Source organism: Bos mutus, chromosome 3 (assembly GCF_027580195.1).
Source record: "Bos mutus isolate GX-2022 chromosome 3, NWIPB_WYAK_1.1, whole genome shotgun sequence".
Taxonomy (NCBI): Eukaryota; Metazoa; Chordata; class Mammalia; order Artiodactyla; family Bovidae; genus Bos; species Bos mutus.
The window spans coordinates 8397554-8416184 of NC_091619.1; the positions used below are offsets into that span (position 1 = coordinate 8397554).

General features: G+C 40.0%; 1 protein-coding gene across 4 annotated transcripts in view; it reads left to right on the forward strand.

The window, feature by feature from the left end:
• The first annotated feature begins 13837 nt into the window (after window positions 1-13837).
• PBX1 (PBX homeobox 1) overlaps window positions 13838-18631 on the forward strand; it is a 334443-nt gene continuing 329649 nt past the window's right edge. Inside the window, exons 1-3 of one of the 4 annotated variants that reach the window (XM_070366688.1) lie at window positions 13841-14214; window positions 14417-14707; window positions 17948-18021. In XM_070366688.1, coding sequence (XP_070222789.1) covers window positions 14517-14707; window positions 17948-18021 — 265 coding nt within the window. In that variant the 5' untranslated portion in view covers window positions 13841-14214; window positions 14417-14516. Of the gene's footprint in view, window positions 14708-17947; window positions 18022-18631 lie in introns of all 4 variants that reach the window. The other 3 variants (XM_070366689.1, XM_070366692.1, XM_070366690.1) reach the window with 3 other exon arrangements.

The following is an 18631-nucleotide window of genomic DNA, read 5'->3' on the forward strand; positions in this document are numbered from 1 at the left end:
AACTTGTGAATTGCACTCTAAATTTTAGTTATTAGGCTGCTCAATTCTAGGATTTCCTTTTGGCTATAGATTACAATTCTCTACCAAATCTCTCCATATTTTTTTATATTTTCTTGAACATATAAATCACACATTTTAAAGTCTACATGCAATAACTCTAATATCTGAAACTCCCCTGTGGGTCTGATATGTATCTATTTTTTCTCCTGGTTTTTGCTTATTTGGCCTTGTTTATCAGTATGCCTATTATTTTTTTTAAAATAATGATTAATGTGCATGAAAAATTGTAGAGGTAACATGAGACTCAGACTGAGGTCAGATATTTCTGGAAAGGATGTGTTTTCACTTCTGAGAGGCAGATAGACAGAGTCAAATCAACTTAACCCAACCTGTAATTGTGCTAATTAGAATCTGGATTTCATGTTTTGTGAGGGCTCTTCTAGGTTTTGAATCACCTTTTTCTAATATAGCACAGAGGCATATACCATACTCCTTCCCTCTTAGCGGGCCTGAACTGTAATTTTTAAATCTTCCTAACACTGTGAGACTATTTATTCAGTTTCTCAGTCTCTTGACAGCCACTTAAAAATTAGCTGAATGACCTGAAAGGCAAAACAAAGCCGAAAGCTAGGCTTACCTCTCAGAACTTTCCTTGTCTTCTGGATCCTAGGGTCTTAGGTCTTTGCTCAGTAATTTTCAAATACCTTCAAACAGATTTTTTAATTTAACTCTTTCCAGTTGTTATTGTCAGGAGTATTTGTCAGATACAGGCTAGTCAGGACTGCTTGCTTTTTGTAGCCTTGGAGAACTGAGTCAGAAGGGTCTCATTCTATAGTGAAAAAAAGAAACAGATTTCAGCTCTTCTGTTCTTAAATAAGCCTCCAGTAAAGAGAGTGAGCCTCTCCTTACTTGTGTAGGTTGTTACAGGTATCACCTTTGCCTGTGAGAAAGCGAGGTGTTATGGGTACAGGTGTAACAGCTTCCATCTATCCTTCACTCTTGATTTGTCCAGACAAGAAGACTAAATCTAGCAGAACTGTGAATCCGTGTCCCCTCTCTATTCTCTGTCCTATCTGATAAATAATACCTTGCTTTCAGTTACCTCACAATTTGGGAAAATGTCAGATAAAACAACCCTTTAATACCAACTAATGTAAGTAGTTAATATTGATCTGAGAAAGATACTGCTATTAACTTATATATTTAATATCAACTTTATAAAATGTGATGCAATGAAGAGAAACATAAAATTTTCCATTATATCATATCATTAGTCTATTTAACTATTTTATGCTGCCTTGAAATTTGTCAAAATCCAAAGTGCTAATTCAGGAATGTAAAGTTCATTGATTTCAATTTATTTTTATCTACATATAAATATAAAGAGAAGTTTTGGGCAGTTAGTTGTATAATTGAATTCTACTACTTTTGAATTTTAAATCTCCTGATAACACTTTCAAAGAAGATAACTTTGAATAGAATTTTGGAGCTAGAAAGGATCTTAGGTGTCTTTGTAGTCAAACTCTTTTCTGAAATATAAATCCCTCCCTTCAAAAATAATTGTCTGAAAACATTTCAACTTTGTGTAAAAAGACAGAGGTTCAACTTAATATTAATTAGAAAAAAATAAACAAGGACAGAAGAAAACACCCCGTAGTTGAACTCTCTCCTTTCTTTCCTCTTTCCTAGATCTGCTGAGATGCTTCCTCGTGCTAGCCATCCCGGCACTGCAGCTCCCCTCAGGCCACTCACAGGCCACTAGCAGATACTCACCCATAAACAAAGGGTTATGTGAAGAGCATACGGGGGTCCCAGAAGAATTAATGATTAATTTTGCCTGAGGAAGTCAGAAAGAAATTTGAGCTGGGTTTAGCCAATGAAGAGAGACAGAAAGATACTTCAGGGAGAGCACCTTCTGTTTTCTAGAATTATTTTTGACACACTTGGGAAGCAGAAGTTCAGTGTAGAAGCAACGATAGGAAATAGGGCTATAGATATGACATGGGAATAGATTTTGAAAGTCCTAATCTGCTATGCAAAGGAATTTGAACATTATCCAAATGCAAAGCTTCTAAAAAACCAGTGTGGTGTTCAAGGAAATCATTCAGGATCTAAGCCATTTCTAGATTCCTTTTCCACCATCTGTAGCAACACCTTTCATTCTCATGGTCTAAAGATGGCAATTTTACCTCCAGGTATTACCTCCATGTTCAAGCAATAAATAAGACAGGGAAAAAGGCATGAGTATGCTAAATTGTCCAATGTTAGTGCTAAAAGCTTTCTCAGAAGCTCAGACCACTAAGTTTCTTTCATCCCATTGCCCAGAATTATGACACTTGACCTCGCCTAAATGCAAAGGAGGCCTGGGAGATTTAGTTATTTGCCAGGTACCTTGCTGTCAAAATAAACTGTGATTTATAGGAAAGAATATTTGTTGGGACATACAGCTAGCTGAGTCTGCCAGACACATTTCCCTTTAAAAAAAATTTTTTTATTGAAGTATAGTTGATTTACAATGCTGTGCTAATTTCTGTTCTACAGCAAAATGACTCTGTTATACATGTATATTCTCTTTCATATTCTTTTCTATTATGGTTTATCACAGGATGTTGAATATAATTCCCTGTGCTATACAATAGGACCTTATTGTTTATCCACATATTTTGCTTTTAAATATAAAAAGGTAGAATGTTTTCTTATGGGTCATAATTTCTACTGATGTTTTTGATACAATGTCGTCTCTCAACATCTATTAAAGGGATTGGTTCCAGGACCCTTGTAGGGATTGGTTCCAGGACCCTTGTAGATACCAAAATCCACAGGTGCTCAAGTCCCTTATATAAAACAGCATAGTATTTACATATAACCTAGGTACATCCTCCTCTATACTTCAAATCGTCTCTAGATAACTTATAATACTGAACAAAATGGAAATAGTTGTAAAAATACAATGTAAATGGTTGCTGACATGCAATGAATTCAAGTTTTGCTTTTTGAAGTGATGGAATTCTTTTTTGGCGTTTTTGTATCTGTCATTGTTTGAATGCAGGGATGTAGAACTTGTGAATACACAGGCTGGCTGTGCCAGTACACTAAAAATAGAGGAAAGGAGGCAGAGAGATTCTAAAGGAGGAAGGCCACCTGAGAATAGGAGTCTAACTTTTCTCCAGGTTCAAGTGAATTTCTAACCTGTTCCTTTTTCGCCTTCTAGCTGCTCACTTTTGTGAAATAAAAGAAGTGCTTAGGGTTCCAAGAAAATACTGATCCAAAAAGGCTGGACTTGAGAACAGAGCAGCCTGGATTTGTGTTGCTGGAGCAAACAGAGATGGGCTGATTTTTACCTATTAACTCATTAGAAAAAAATGGAGGACACTTGAAGTTAACCAGGACAATCAAACTCTCCATCTTGATTCTTAATTCCAAAAATGTTACCAATTTCTTCATCAATCCCCTTGCAATGTGATTTTGCAACCACTATCGTCAAAAAATGGTGTTGGTAGTGCCAATTTCCCAGCTGTAAAATGTGGGCTGATCTTGGGGCGTGGTTTGGTCAAGGGAATGCTGTGGATATATGTCAGGTCTCAAAAGACTGTGTACTTTCATTTTCTCTCTTTGAACCCTCAGTTTGGTTCAGTTGCTCAGTCGTGTCTGACTCTTTGCGAACCCATGAACTGCAGCACGCCAGGCTGTCCTTCACTGTCTCCCAGAGCTTGCTCAAACTCATATCCATTGAGTCAGTGATGCCATCCAAACCTCATCCTCTGTCATCCCCTTCTCCTCCTGCCTTCAGTCTTTCCAAGCATTAGTGTCTTTTCCAATGAGTCGACTTTCCTGCTCAGGTGACCAAAGTATTAGAGTTCAGCATCAGTCCTTTCAATGAATATTCAGAGTTGATTTCCTTTAAGACTGACTTGTTTGATTTTCTTGCAGTTCAAGAGACTCTCAAGAGTCTTCTCCAACACCACAGTTTGAAAACATCAATTTTTTTGGTGATCAGCCTTCTTTATGGTCCAACTCTCACAGTCAGTACATGACAACTAGAAAAACCATAGCTTTGCTGTTGTCAGCAAAGTAATAGCTCTGCTTTTTAAAACGCTTTGAACCCTGGAGACCATGTAATCATGTCTGAGCTAGACTACTGGATGACAAAAAAGGCAAGATCCAATCATGATGTTACCCCAGACCATAGCAAACAAGCCATCAGACATTCGAGAGAAGCCATTGTAGACAAGGCAGGTCCCAACCAACCTTCCAACTGTCTTGATAAGTCCAGTTACATTCAGCCAAGCTTGAACCAACTCAGATCTGTACAGTTGTGAGCAATAAAAAGTGGCTACAGTTTGAAGTCACTAAACCTTTTAAGAAGGTTTGGTGCACAACAATAAATCATTGATATATTAACGATTGGGATTTCCTAAAATAAATAGTCTTCCTTTTGGAGACTTTACAAGTATCTCAGAGGTTTACACTTATATATTATTTATATTGTAAGTAAATTGCTTTAGTCATATCTGAATGGGAATAGTCTCAAGTAAATGAAAATTTGATTTGGAGGATAGAAAAGAGAAAATACTGAGGCAGGTCATTAGGTCACTTTCTGGAAGGACTGTGAGATTTAGGAATTATGGAGGAAATTATGGATATTATCATGGATATTATGGAAATTATGGATATTATTAGTGGACTCCGAGGCAGGGAAGGGCTTAAGGAAACTTAGATGGCTCTGGGAGAAACTACAAAAGATTAATAGTAAGAATTAGAAACTTAGTCATCTATTGAGTGCTATACTAAATGCTTAATACTTATTGTGATTTGATTTCAACCTAACCACAGTCTTTGAAGTTGTGAAAATGAGGCTTTGTATAACTTATCTCATTTGGCTAAGGTCAGAGAGTGGTGAGTTCCAGAGCCAGCGTCTACGTGACCTCTAAACACTGGGCTCTGCCTTCCGTTTTGTTTCTGTGGCTAGGACTCCAACGGTAGTTGCTGTGCGACTGAAGTTCTTGTCTGCACTCTGACTGTAGAAGATAAATATTTGAGTTGCTATGTCAGAACTTTTTGCTACCCTGTCAACCTCGGTTTGCAAAGAGTTCATTCTAGCATCTCCAACACAGATTGCTCTTAAGTCTAGGTCTTAATTCCTCTACTTCCCCTTTCTTTCATAGATGGAAAAGATAAAGGAATGGGGAAAAAAATAAGAGTGTTGCTTCTGACACTGTTCTCGGCAAGATTATTAGCAGAACATATGGAGACATCCACTCATCCACCCCCTCCACACACCCATCCCTTCCCACACACACATGCACACACCATACACAGACTATATACTACTTGCCTTGATTTTGCCATAAATGTTCTTTTTCCAAAATAATCAAGCAAATTTTGCCAATCTTCACTCCTCATAAAGATGCTGCAGTGAACGAGAAGTATATACTTCAGGATGATATACATGGAACCTCAGTTTTCTCATCTGTGAAATGAAAGGAATGATAATATTTACTTGAAAGGAGATGTCTTCTCTATCTCAGTTTGACCACTTATTTAATTCGTCAAACCAAAATCCAGATTTGAGTTTTGATTCCTTGTCCTCCTCTTCCATCCTTATCCCAGCCTCTAGTGAGACTCATTGACTTTACCTCCAAAAAGTATGCTGAATCCAATCATTTTGCACCATGTCCAGTACTACTGTGCTTGTCCAGGGTGCCATCATTTCTAGCCCAACCTACTGTAATACTTTCTTAAACATTCTGTTTCCACCTATCCCACCCCCACCACCATTCTCCATCCTGAGGCCAATAATACTTTTAGAACAAAAGTCAGATGATGCTGTTCACCCGTGCTCTATGCTGAACATGTGTATCCCTCTAAAGTGCATATATTGACACTTAATGCCCAGTGTGGAGCTTCCCTGATGGCTCAATTGGTAAAGAACCTGCCTGCTAATGCAGGAGATGCAAGAAACGTGGGTTCTATCCCTGGATCAAGAAGAGCCTCTGGAGAAGGAAATGGCAACCACTCCAATATTCTTGCCTGGAAAATTCCACGGACAGAGGAGCCTGGTGGGCTGCAGTCCATGGGGTTGCAAAAGGTCAGACACGACTGAGTGCTCACACACATAGAATGCCCAATGTGATAGTGTTTGGACTTGGAGCCTTTGGAAGGTGCTTGGGTCAGAAGGTTGAACCTCTCATACATGAGACTAGTGCTGTTATAAGAGACAGACCCTGATGCTGGGAAAGATTGAAAGACAGGAGAATGGGATGACAGAGGATGAAATGGTTGGACAGTGTCACTGACTCAGTGGACATGAATTTGAGTAGGCTCCAGGAGTTGGTGATGGACAGGGAAGCCTGGTATGCTGCAGTCCATGGGGTCCCAAAGGGTTGGACAAGACTGAGCGACTGAACTGAACTGAAGAGACAGAGCTCCCTTGCCCCTTCCATTCTCAGACAACACAGCAAGAAGATGGCTGTCTGTGAACCAGAAGCAAGTACTCACCAGACACAGAATCGGCCGGTGCCTTGATCTTGGACTTCCAACTCCAAAATTGTGTGCAATAAATTTCTGTTACTTATAATCTGCCCAGTCTATGGTATTTTGTTACATCAGCCCAAACAGACTAAGATATTCTGTTTTAAACCCTTCAATGCTTTTCTGTTTTTAAATGTAAAATTCGCCTACATTTTTGATCTCAGTTTTGTACCACACTCCCGTCTTGCAACTTTGGCTTTAGTTCTCGTCTCTCAAACATTCTAGGCATCTTCATTCCTCACTTACAACCATCATGTTGGCTGTTTCTTCTGACTTTACTCACTTGATTTACTCCTTCCCATTCATGTCAGAGCTTAATGCCCCTCCTCAGTTTGCCCTCCATGGCCACTCAATCTACAGTAGCTCCCAGGTCACTTTCCACCCCACCTTTTATCATTGCCTGCTGTTTGCTTGTTGCTACATTCATTTACTTGTTTCATTAGAATGTAAGTTCCATGTAACCAGGGAGAGACCATGACTGGCATATTTACCAGTGACAAGGAAGTGCCTAGAATATAGTGTGTCATCAAAGAATATTTGTCAAATCAGTGTTCAGTGTCACTCCTTGACTTAGCACACACAGGTGAATCTGAAATCAGCAGTTAGTGAAAAATCCAAAGTCTTTATCATGGCCTAAAAGTTTATGGGTTTTCTGGTGTCTGCTTCCCTCTCTGATTTCCTCCTCATAAAATTTTCTTTTGTTCATCATGTTTCAGTCTCTCAAGCTTTCTGTCCTTCAAGTTTAAATCCAAGCTCAAGCCCTTTGCATATGTTATTTCCTCCTTCCTGCCCCTCTTCCTCCATTGTTTTTTCCCAGGATCTACCTATAACTGGATTCTTATCCTCAAGTTCAACCCCAAATGTCAGCTTCTGGAAAGCCCTTCTCTGATCACATTATTGATATTGCCTCCCCGACATCACATCATGTTACTCTGTTTTATTCAATGCATTTATAATTCTCTGAGCTTGTGTTTTTCTTTATTTGCTTGTTGTTTATCTCCTACACTAGAATGCAAGCTCCACGAAATCAGAGAATCGAGTGTGTCTTGAAAGTGAAAGTCACTCGGTCGTGTCTGACTCTGTGATCCCATGAACTGTAATTCTCCAGGCTCCTCTGTCCATGGAATTCTTTAGGCAGGAATACTAGAATGGGTTGCTATTCCCTCCTCCAGGGGATCTCCCAACCAAGGGATCAAACCCCAGTCTCGTGCACTGCAGGCAGATTCTTTGCCATCTGAGCCAGCTACCACCACTATATTCTCAGTACCTTGAACAATACGGCAATGTCAGTGTTCCACCAACAATTCTTACCCTCTTTCTTTTGATTTGCTTCAAAGGCAGCTCTTTAGCTCTGATATTGACATTAGATTGACTATCATTCAGTATCCAGTCCTAATGACTATCACAGCTTTCCAAATTGGGAAAGGAGTATGTCAAGGCTGTACATTGTCACCCTGCTTATTTAACTTATATGCAGAGTACATCATGAGAAATACCAGGTTGGATGAAACCCAAGCTGGAATCAAGATTGCTGGGAGAAATATCAATAACCTCAGATATGCAGATGACACCACCCTTATGGCAGAAAGTGAAGAGGAACTAAAGAGCCTCTTGATGAAAGTGAAACAGGAGAGTGAAAAGGCTGGCTTAAAACTTAGCATTCAAAAAATGAAGATCATGTAATCTGGTCTAGTCGCTTCATGGCAAATAGATGGGGAAACAATGGAAACAGTGACAGATTTTATTTTCTTGGGCTCCAAAATCACTGAGGACGGTGACTGCAACCATGAAATTAAAAGACACTTGCTCCTTGGAAGAAAAGCTATGACAAACTTAGACAGCATATTAAAAAGCAGAGACATTACTTTGCCAACAAAGGTCCTTGTAGTGAAAACTATGGTTTTTCCAGTAGTCATATATGGATGTGAGAGTTGGACCATAAAGAAAACTGAGTGCAGAAGAATTGATGCTTTTGAACTGTGGTGTTGGAGAAGACTCTTGAGAGTCCCTTGGACTGCAAGGCAATCAAACCAGTCAATCCTAAAGGAAATTAGTCTGGAATATTCATTGGAAGGACTGATGCTAAAGCTGAAGCTCCAGTACTTTGGCCCCCTGATGTGAAGAACTGACTCATTGCAAAAGACTTTGACGCTGGGAAAAATTGAAGGTGGGATAAGGGGATGACAGAAGATGAGATGGTTGGATGGCATCACCGACTCAATGGACATGAGTTTGAGCAAATTCTGGGAGTTGGTGACGGACAGGGAAGCCTGACGTGCTGCAGTCCATGGGTTCACAAAGTGTCAGATACGACTGAGCGACTGAACTGAACTGAATGTAATACCATGTGGTAGTGAATTTATTTCGCTGACTATGCCAGGGGACCCATGTCTTTGCCATCATTTTGTTTTCTCAGAAAAGAACCAGGATCCTTGCACACTCCTCTTGCACTGCATTCTCCATCCCTAAGTGGAGGTGAGACTTTGTGCCAATGGACTTCCAGAGAAGTCTGAAAGACAATCCTTAGAATAAACAAAATCCTGATGTAGGAGAGGTGTAAAGATGGTAAGATGACTTTGTAAACATTAGAATAAGCACAGATTGAGAACTACTTTGCTAGTTAGCCAAATTTTGGTAATGACTCATGTAATGTCCTTAAAGCATGATTCAGTGGACTTATTATTCTGAAGAAATACAGCATGATTATTCATCACTCATTCTTTCAACACATATTTAATAAATATCTATTAGAATTAAAGCACTGCTGAGGCATGGAAGGTACAAAAAAGCATTATCAATCCCTCACCACAACCCATAGGGTATAGAAATTTCACGTGCAAATTTTTCCTCAGAATCTACTTTAAGAAGTTTTTTTTTAACTGCAAATAGAAGATTCTAATTTTCATCCTGCTTCACCTTTGGTAGTATCACCTGTTAACTTCCTTGGTTCTCTGTGAAGTATTAAAAATAAGAGGACTTTTAAATACATACTTTGTTCAGTAATTTAACTTCTAGGAAACTTAGTTTCTTCATCTGCAAAAAGGAGTTTATAACCTTACAAGGATGTTCTTAAAATTAAGTCTCAAATTGTTAACATTAAGTGGTAATGTACACACAGTACCTGCAGCGCAATCTGTATTTAACAATTTCTATCTATAGATATTATTATTATTCTGTTAGTGCCACTGCGTTCTTCTCACCCAGGCTTGAAAACATTTTCTTTAAAATAAAATCACAAAACCACATAAAATCAATTATCGAGTTCTACTGGCTCTTTCTTGAAAATGTTCTTCATAATTGTCCTTTCCTTCCCATTTCTACTGCCACTTTCTTAATTCCCCTTCCTTATTTCATTGTCTCAGATTTTGTGTTGGGGAACCAGATAATTTTTCTTAAGACATACTTTTTGTCCCCCCCCCCTTTTTCGTCTGCCTGGACTGCAGGAGACCAGGGTTCGATCCCTGGGTCGGGAAGATCCCCTGGAGAAGGAAATGGCAACCCACTCCAGTACTCTTGCCTGGAGAATCCCATGGAGGGAGGAGCCTGGTAGGCTACAGTCCATGGGGTCACAAAGAGTCAGACATGACTGAGCGACTTCACTTTCCTTTCACTTTCCTTTTTTTTCAAATTTTTTTAGTGAAGGATAATTGCTTTACCGAATATTGTGGTTTTCTGTCATACATCAACAAGAATGAGCCAAAAGTACTCCCATGTCCCCTCCCTCCCAGACCTCCATCCCATCTCCTTTCCCACCCCTCCTTTCAGCCTGAGCCTGTCACAGAGCCCCTGTTTGAGTTCCCTGAGTCATACAGCAAATTCCCACTGGCTATCTATTTTACATATGGTATTGTAAATTTCTATTTTACTCTCTCCATACATCTTTCCTTCCCCCTCCCCCCATGTCCATAGGTCTGTTCTTTATGTCTGTTTCTCCATTGCTTCTCTGAAAATAAATATCTGTTCCCCCTTTTAAGACAACTTTCCTCAGTGGCTCCCTCTGTCTGTGTTAGTCACTTGGTCGTGTCCAACTCTGGACTGTAGCCCACCAGATTCCTCTCTCTGTCCATGGAATTCTCCAAGCAAGAACACTGGAGTGGGTTGCCATTCCCTTCTTCAGGAATCTTCCTGACCCAGGGATCGAAATTGCATCTCCTGCATTGCAGGCAGATTCTTTACCACTGCACTACCAGGGAAACCTATCAGGGACTCCCTGCTGCTAAGTTGCTGCTAAGTCGCTTCAGTCGTGTCTGACTCTGTGCGACCCCATAGACGGCAGCCCATCAGCCTCCCTGTTCCTGGGATTCTCCAGGCAAGAACACTGGAGTGGGTAGCCATTTCCTTCTCCAATGCATGAAAGTGAAAAGTGAAGTGAAGTCGCTCAGTTGTGCCCGACTCTTCGAGACCCCATGGACTGCAGCCTACCAGGCTCCTCTGTCCATGGGATTTTCCAGGCAAGAGTCCTGGAGTGGGGTGCCATGGCCTTCTCCATCAGGGACTCCCTAGTATACACCAAATAAAACACAATAGCTGCTGCTCAGAGTCCTCACAATTATACTTTTCTAATCATTTCCATTGAACCTGAAGAAAAACCCTGTGCTTCTATCATATTCATTCACGGTATCTCCTGGATCCATCAGTCGTGTCTGACTCTCTGCGACCCCATGGACCGTGGAATTCTCCAGGATAGAATATTGGAGTGCGTAGCTGGTCCCTTCTCCAGGAGATTTTCCCAACCCAGGGATCGAACCCAGGTCTCCCACATTGCGGGCAGATTCTTTACCATCTGAGCCACCAAGGAAGCCCAAGAATATTGGAGTGGGTAGCCTATCCCTTCTCCAGGGGATTTTCCTGACCCAGGAATTGAACCAGGGTCTCCTGCACTACAGGTGGATTCTTTATCAACTGAACTATCAGGGAAGCCCTCATCCCTCAGAGCCACCTCAAAATCCTTTAATCATTCTAATGGAATTATCCCCTTATCTCACTCTTTATGGATATCTAAGGTGTGGCATCCCTTCTATAGCATTTATTTTGTATTAAAATGTATTTTGGCAACACCATAGTGTTGGCAACACTATAAAAGCATAGGTTTTCAGGCCAAACAATTGTGGTGATTAAATTAATAATGCACCTTGAATATACCTAATCCTTGCAAAGCACTTAATAAATACTATCATTTATATTATTGTTGTGTACATTTTTTATTTTCCTACTAAAATGTTCCTAGATGACAATGATCTTCTGGTACTGGTGGTACATTTTCTAGTACATTATCTAGTAAACTTTTATTAGATTTTTAGTAACTATTCTAATTACTTGTTCATACTGATTTCTTATAGGCTGTGGGTTACTTCATGCTTTAAGATGTGATAACTTCATCACAATAACTTCAGCACATTGTCAAGGATGTGCTAACTCATGCTCACTGTGATTGATATGTGATTTGAAGAGTATTAGTGTTGATTAAAAAACCCATTTAACAAGTTAGGGTATGTATGTGGATAGAACAGTTGTTTCAAGTCCTATGACATCTGAATTGCAATTAACACTCCCTACTGCATGCCCCCATGCCAAAGAATACCAAGTAGCTTGAGAAGTGCTCAGATCCTTATCTTGCAAAACTTGTTTTTTTGGTATTGATTGGGAAGGAGGTTGGGACTGATAAAAGGAATAACATTTCATTTGAGGATCTCAACGCATCTGATGAGGTTACAATCTATTTTGCAGATGAAGTACACTTAGGTTTGTAAAAGTTCAATGTGTCTCCTTTGGCTACACTGTCATCCAGGAAGAGGACTATCTACACAGCATAATATTTTATATTCCAAAACACTATACTTGCCTTTTCCAAAATAATTCGTATGCTCTTTTCTCTTGTGGCCACTGTGACTCAGTCCGAGATCCTCTCTTACATGCCAGATGTTAAGACAGGAGGCAAACTGATGGCCTACATAGAGTGACAGAACTGAACTTTAACTGTGAGTTTCTTACTAGGATTTTCCCCTGATTTTATTCAGTATTTTTTTCATTCTCTCCTACTTATTTTTAATTTGGGTCAGTGTGTTTCAATATGTGTATTATTTTAAGCATCTTAAAATACCATCGAAAATAGCATCAAAAGGGAAATAGTCCCTTTTCCAACAAGATGAGTATATAACTAATTTTTACACTATTTATACATTTCTGTTAGATGGAGATACTCCTTCCTTGACACTTAATAACTATGGGACTCAGAGAAGTTATTTAGCATTTTGAAGTTCCCTCCCTGTAAAGTGGAACTAATAATCCATAACTCTCAGAAATGTCTTAGGGATTAAATAAAATAACTCATGTAAATTACTTGGTGCATAGTAGGCATTCAATAAATGTCAGTTTGCTCTTTATTCCAGTTAATAATGCTTATTAAACTATATTAAAAACTAGAACCAGACTGTGATAATGCATTTCTTTATTAAGTACTTAAGCCAAATAACTAATTTCCCCCAGGGAGAAAAGAAAGAGAGATGTTGAATTAGTTTCATTTGGTCAACTTATTTATTAATCTTTTTTTAAGCATTATTTAGTTTAACAGTCCATAATTTAGTTTCCATGCAACCAAAATGTTACAGTTCAGTATTCCTCTTAGCTCTATTGTGATTGTTCTTTTAAATCTATTTTTACATATGCCATTTATTAGAGATCATTATTAATTATATTAACAGCTCGATTGTGTTTCATAACAACTTCGTGCTGACAAACTTTGCTCACAACAGTTTCCCTGAGGTCTAACGAATTAAAAGGATCAACTTTTAAACGGCAATGTTACAGGAAAAGAAAAACCCCGGTTGCAGGGGAGACCCACACTGTCTATATTCTTTTGTGTTAATTTTATACGTTTGTATTTAAGTAGAGCCACATTTTTCTCAAGGACGGAATCCAAGTGAGGCAGGAAGGAAAAGTGGGGACGTACTAACCGAGCCTGCGCTACGGTATCATTGCACCTTTAAGGACTGGAGACTTGGTGTTAGCTCGGCCTCCTTCCCAGCCCACCTCTGAACTCTGATTGACAGGGCGCCGGGCGAGGAGGAGCCGAAGGAGGCCGAGGAGGAGGCGCAGGGAGGAAAGTAGAGGGAGGAGGGGCCTGTCTTTTCTCCAATGACCAATCAGGGGAGGGGGCGGGGCTACGAGTGCCCTCCTCTCTCCTTCCCTCCTCCGCCTCCTGGCTTCCCCGCCTCCCTCCTCCCCCCTTTCCTCTGCCCCCTCCTCTCTCCTCCTCGTCCTCCTCCTCCTTCTCCTCCTCCTCCTCCTCTCAGGCTGTGGTTTTTCTGTATATGTTTCTGGAGTCCTGAGCCTGAGCTAAACAAAAGCAGGAGGCTGACGGGGCTGCTGGAGTTTGCAGAGACACGGAGGAGGAGAGAGCCTGTGCTCTGCCTTGCCGCCGTGGCTGGGGGAGATCTGGCTTTTGCAACAGCCCACCCCCTTTGAGATCACTCTGGCCCGGAGTGGGGGTGGGGGGTAGCGGGGGGTGGGGGGGGAAAGTTTGCATTGCAATCCCCCTGCCTTCCTCTCCTTTCTCCCGGCCAATGCATATTTGCAAAAGGATTAAGCCACAGATTTAAGCGCCGGGAGCCCATTTCTGCCGTGCAAAGGAGACGGACTGAAAAACCAAAAGCCAGCTCTGATTTCTTTTCGTCAAGTGGGAAGGTGGTTTATTTTTCTTGCTTTTTTGGAGTCAACACCCTTCCCCACCAGTCCTTATCCCCACCCTCACCCCGCAACCCCTTCACGCCCCCCTCCCCCTCCCCACTCCCCATCCTCCCACCATCCTCTAAAGAGGCAAAGGGATTTTTTTTTTTTTTTTTCTTTTGGTCTTCTTTTTTCCCCCTTCTCTGTTTATCCTGAAAAGGATTTGAAGACAGCTTGAAGGATAAAAAGCCTTGGTGCTTCCCAGGAGCCGAGCCGAGGAGCAGAAGAGGAAGAGCCGGGGGCTGCCGTTGCCTTTGGAGATGGACGAGCAGCCCAGGCTGATGCATTCCCATGCTGGGGTCGGGATGGCCGGACACCCCGGCCTGTCCCAGCACTTGCAGGATGGGGCCGGAGGGACCGAGGGGGAGGGCGGGAGGAAGCAGGACATTGGAGACATTTTACAGCAAATTATGACCATCACAGACCAGAGTTTGGATGAGGCGCAGGCCAGGTGAGATGGAGGCTTTTCTTTTCCTTTCTTGGGGTTTTTTGTTTTTCTCCCTCTCGCTGGGGGAAACAATGGGAACCGAATCACCACAGCGCTTTCTTTTTAAATGTTATTCCTTGGCCCATTTTGACGAGCAACTATATGGCGGAGGAGTAAAATTTGAAGGAGCGTTGTTATCGAAAGTGCAATCTCCCATGCGGTGATGTGGCTGTCTGTATGTATATTTTCATATATATTGTGTGTGTGAATATAGAGATCTTCATATATATCCACACAAACACTCAGGCAAGCCGAAAATACTGCCAACTGATCCAAAAGCGGCCCTCGGCACTTTTTACTGCTTTAAAAAAGTATCAGAGAGAGCAGAATTGTCAAGTTTTGAACAGCATTGCATGTCTTCTTGTTGAGGGACTCCGTAACATTACAAAATAAAATGTCCCATGAACACTTTATTTGCAAATATAGTTGACTCCTTAAGTAAATCAGAGGCTTTGAATTTTCTATGTGAACGTACTGCTCTAAAATTAATTTTTATCTTTCCCCCTTTCCATATTAAAAAAAAAAAAGAGTAATTCTTTGTCAGTAGTTGTCAGCCATCCAGAAAATATTTTGCATTCATTTAATTGTTTCAAAAAGGCTGATGTAAAGAAAGAAGAGATACTGTTGCCTTTAAACATGTTTGTTCGGTTTTAGAGACTCGGATATGTAGTGTAACTTTATTGTCTCTTATTTTGAGTCGGTTAACTACCCTTCTGTGGCACAGAATGTATGGTTCTTTAAAAAGGGGTGGGGGGAGAAAATCAAGCATGCTCTTTTCCCCATACTTCTTTCAGGACCACTTAGATGCTAGTAAAATAGAAATGAAGGCAAATGTGTATTTTATATATTTCCATCCTATAGGACACGAAGACCTTCATTAAGGAAGCGTTATAAAGAAGCTGTGTAGCTTCTCAGTTAATCCATTGCCAAGTATATAGTTCTCCACTCCAGGATTTTACAGTAAATTCTCTTTAAAAAAACAAACCAAAAAAACTAAATGGTAACCCACCAACTGCTTGCCCACGGCCGATCTTGAAAAGAAGATTTTAAGACACTCTAATGGCCACATATGTCTTTGCAGTTACCCAGCTTTATTAAATCTCAGAAGTAGCTGGTTTTTTTAAGTCATATGTACACAGTTTCTGTACCTCACAAGACTTAGTTCTGTGGAGAAGACATTATTATATGTATTTTTGTTTAAGGGAAATGGGAATTTGAATTGAGAAAATGAGAAGAAGCAATTTCAAGGATGACATGAATTACACTCTTATTTTACCTGTAAGCACATGCAACATGTAAACTCAAAAGTCCTGAGGTTTATGGGTACTTGAAAACTTGGAAAGGTTCAGAGACTGGAACTATGCTATATTTTTTTTCTTAATAGAGGAAGATTTTGAAAAATTATTTGGTGCCCTTTTTGGATTTTATTATCTGGAGAAAAGCTAATAGGTAGGGTCAATGAAAGATTTCCCACTGGCAATCTCTTTTTGAATTGGAACAGATTTCTCCATTACATTGTTCTAGAAAAATAAACTCAGACATACCAATAAACGCCTCTAATAACAAGTTTGTGCAGCCGAAGGGGCTGGTAGCACTGAGAACCACCACTTTTCTGATGTTTAGTCCCGCTCCTTTTTGTACAACTGAGGACAGCCGTGACTTGGTGGGTTCACCCTTTTAATGGCCTAAATGTTAAGAGAATCAAACACAATTTTGGGATGGGGAGATTTTTCTGTTCTCTATAACCCAACCCCATGGACGTGCTTGGCAATACAATATTTCTGCAAAGCTGCATAGAATTTTTTGTAGTTGTTATTTGTTATGCATTTGGGCCTTTATATAAGAATACACTTAATGAAAACTCCTATAAAAGGCCTAGAAAGAAGTCTTTGATACCATAAAGTCTTCTTCACCATTTTTCTCACCCCACACCAGAACTAAATCACCACTAAGCTTTTCTTTTTAGTTAAACAATGTAACTCAGCAAATACTTTAACTGGGTTTTCCTTTCCTTAGTAACATCTTCATAATGTAAGTTTATTATTTATACAGTGAACCCTTCGTATTTTAGACACAATGTTTATGTTTATTTTGATACTCTTGAATTTTGAGATTATGACTCTTCTACTGTACAGTAGATAGAGCGTGCTTCTGGTTTCTGTTCCTCAGGATGTGTATCTATTTTTTAACTTTGAAAGGAATTTAAAAAGAACTGCATGTGTCTTGAGTGCCAGAGGTTTCCATTTATCTTTATACATTCATTTTAGTTAGTCAACACGATTCCCTTAACTAATAGCTGATATGATCAGTATTTTGTTTCCAAAACAATATCCTTCTGCTAAGTGCTTCCAGAGTAAAATCAAGGGAAAGGTATTGTTTTGGTCCTTAAGTGCATGCTGAATACAGACACACAGAAGAACCAGGTAAATCACTAATCTAAAAGGCAGAATTGTATTTATTTTTTTCCCCCAATGGGTGCAAGGTCCTAATTGTAAATAATTGAATTTCAACACCTGCAAATAAGCAGTGTGTGCACAAGCGACATAATGTGAACACAGAGAAATGAATCTATTCCCCATATGGGTATGTTTGCCCCCTGGCAATGCATTTCCATACTCTTTAACTTGGGGACTGAAATTTTATAAATTGACAGTTCTGCTCAGAAGACCTTTCAAGCATCTTGTGTTTATGAGAATACAGGGGCATCTGCGGAATGAATTCAAACACATGGATGAATTAAATTTGAAAACACACACACACACACACACACACGGACTGAGAAGCAGACAGCTCCTAGGCTATGGTGGTTGCGTAGATTATACAAAACTGTTAACCCATGCATTTGACTCTGCTGTCTTTTCATTGCCCTGGATAGGATTATTGGTTTAAGACTTCCACTTGGATTAAACTACTCATAAAAAACAAAACAAAACAAAACAGAAAACCCCAAACTCTTCCTAAATGAGCATAATTGAGGTTAGTTCTGTTCTGTAGTTAAATCCCTGCTCTCTCCCTGCTAATTAACATTATTTCTTTTTCTATGGCGGGACTCTTTATATTAAGTCATAAAGCAATTGAAGCATGCCACAGAGTTATGCTTGGTCTATAATTTTGGCTAAATGCTCGATTTTTTTCCCCCTGTGCATTATCAGCAGCTTGATCCCAGGAGTCCACCTAAGCTATTCTGTTGTTTCTTTCTTGCAGAAAACATGCTTTAAACTGCCACAGAATGAAGCCTGCCTTGTTTAATGTCTTGTGTGAAATCAAAGAGAAAACAGGTAGGAATGAGATTCCAACATTTAAGCATTTTCTTTGGCCAATTGACCACTTTAAACCAGCAATCAGGAACCCATTATTTAAATATTAAAATTTCAGAAAAGAAGTACTTTCAAGATTGATCGCATATTCCAATAGGAAGTCCTAGTAGCCTTGCTTCCTGGAACAGAAAGCACCAAGTTTCTTTGACAGTTATTACCAGACATTAGCGGTTTGCTTGCCTTAACTCTATTCCTGGCCTCTTTGAAATTGAAGCTAAAACAGAGGTTCTGAAGGGAAATTTATAGAATAATGTGCCTGTGGGGGAAAAATACGAAAGTAAAAGTCCACTTCTTAAAAGAATATATTTTGGCCCATCTTTAAGACAGTGTTTTTGGAGTTGGGCATGGGGGTGCTAAAGTGTTTAAAGTTTCCTCTTCTTTTTTTCTTGTAATTACACGAAGCAGCAAACTAGAGTTCTTTTCAGAGTGTTGTCAGATACCTTTGTGGAACGCGTCACACAACATCAGGTTATCGGTATTTGAGTGCCCTGTGATTTTATAGCTGGGAGAATTGCTGGGTTTAGGAGAACAGAATGTGACGAGCTCACTCATTCTGTTGTTTTTTTACTTT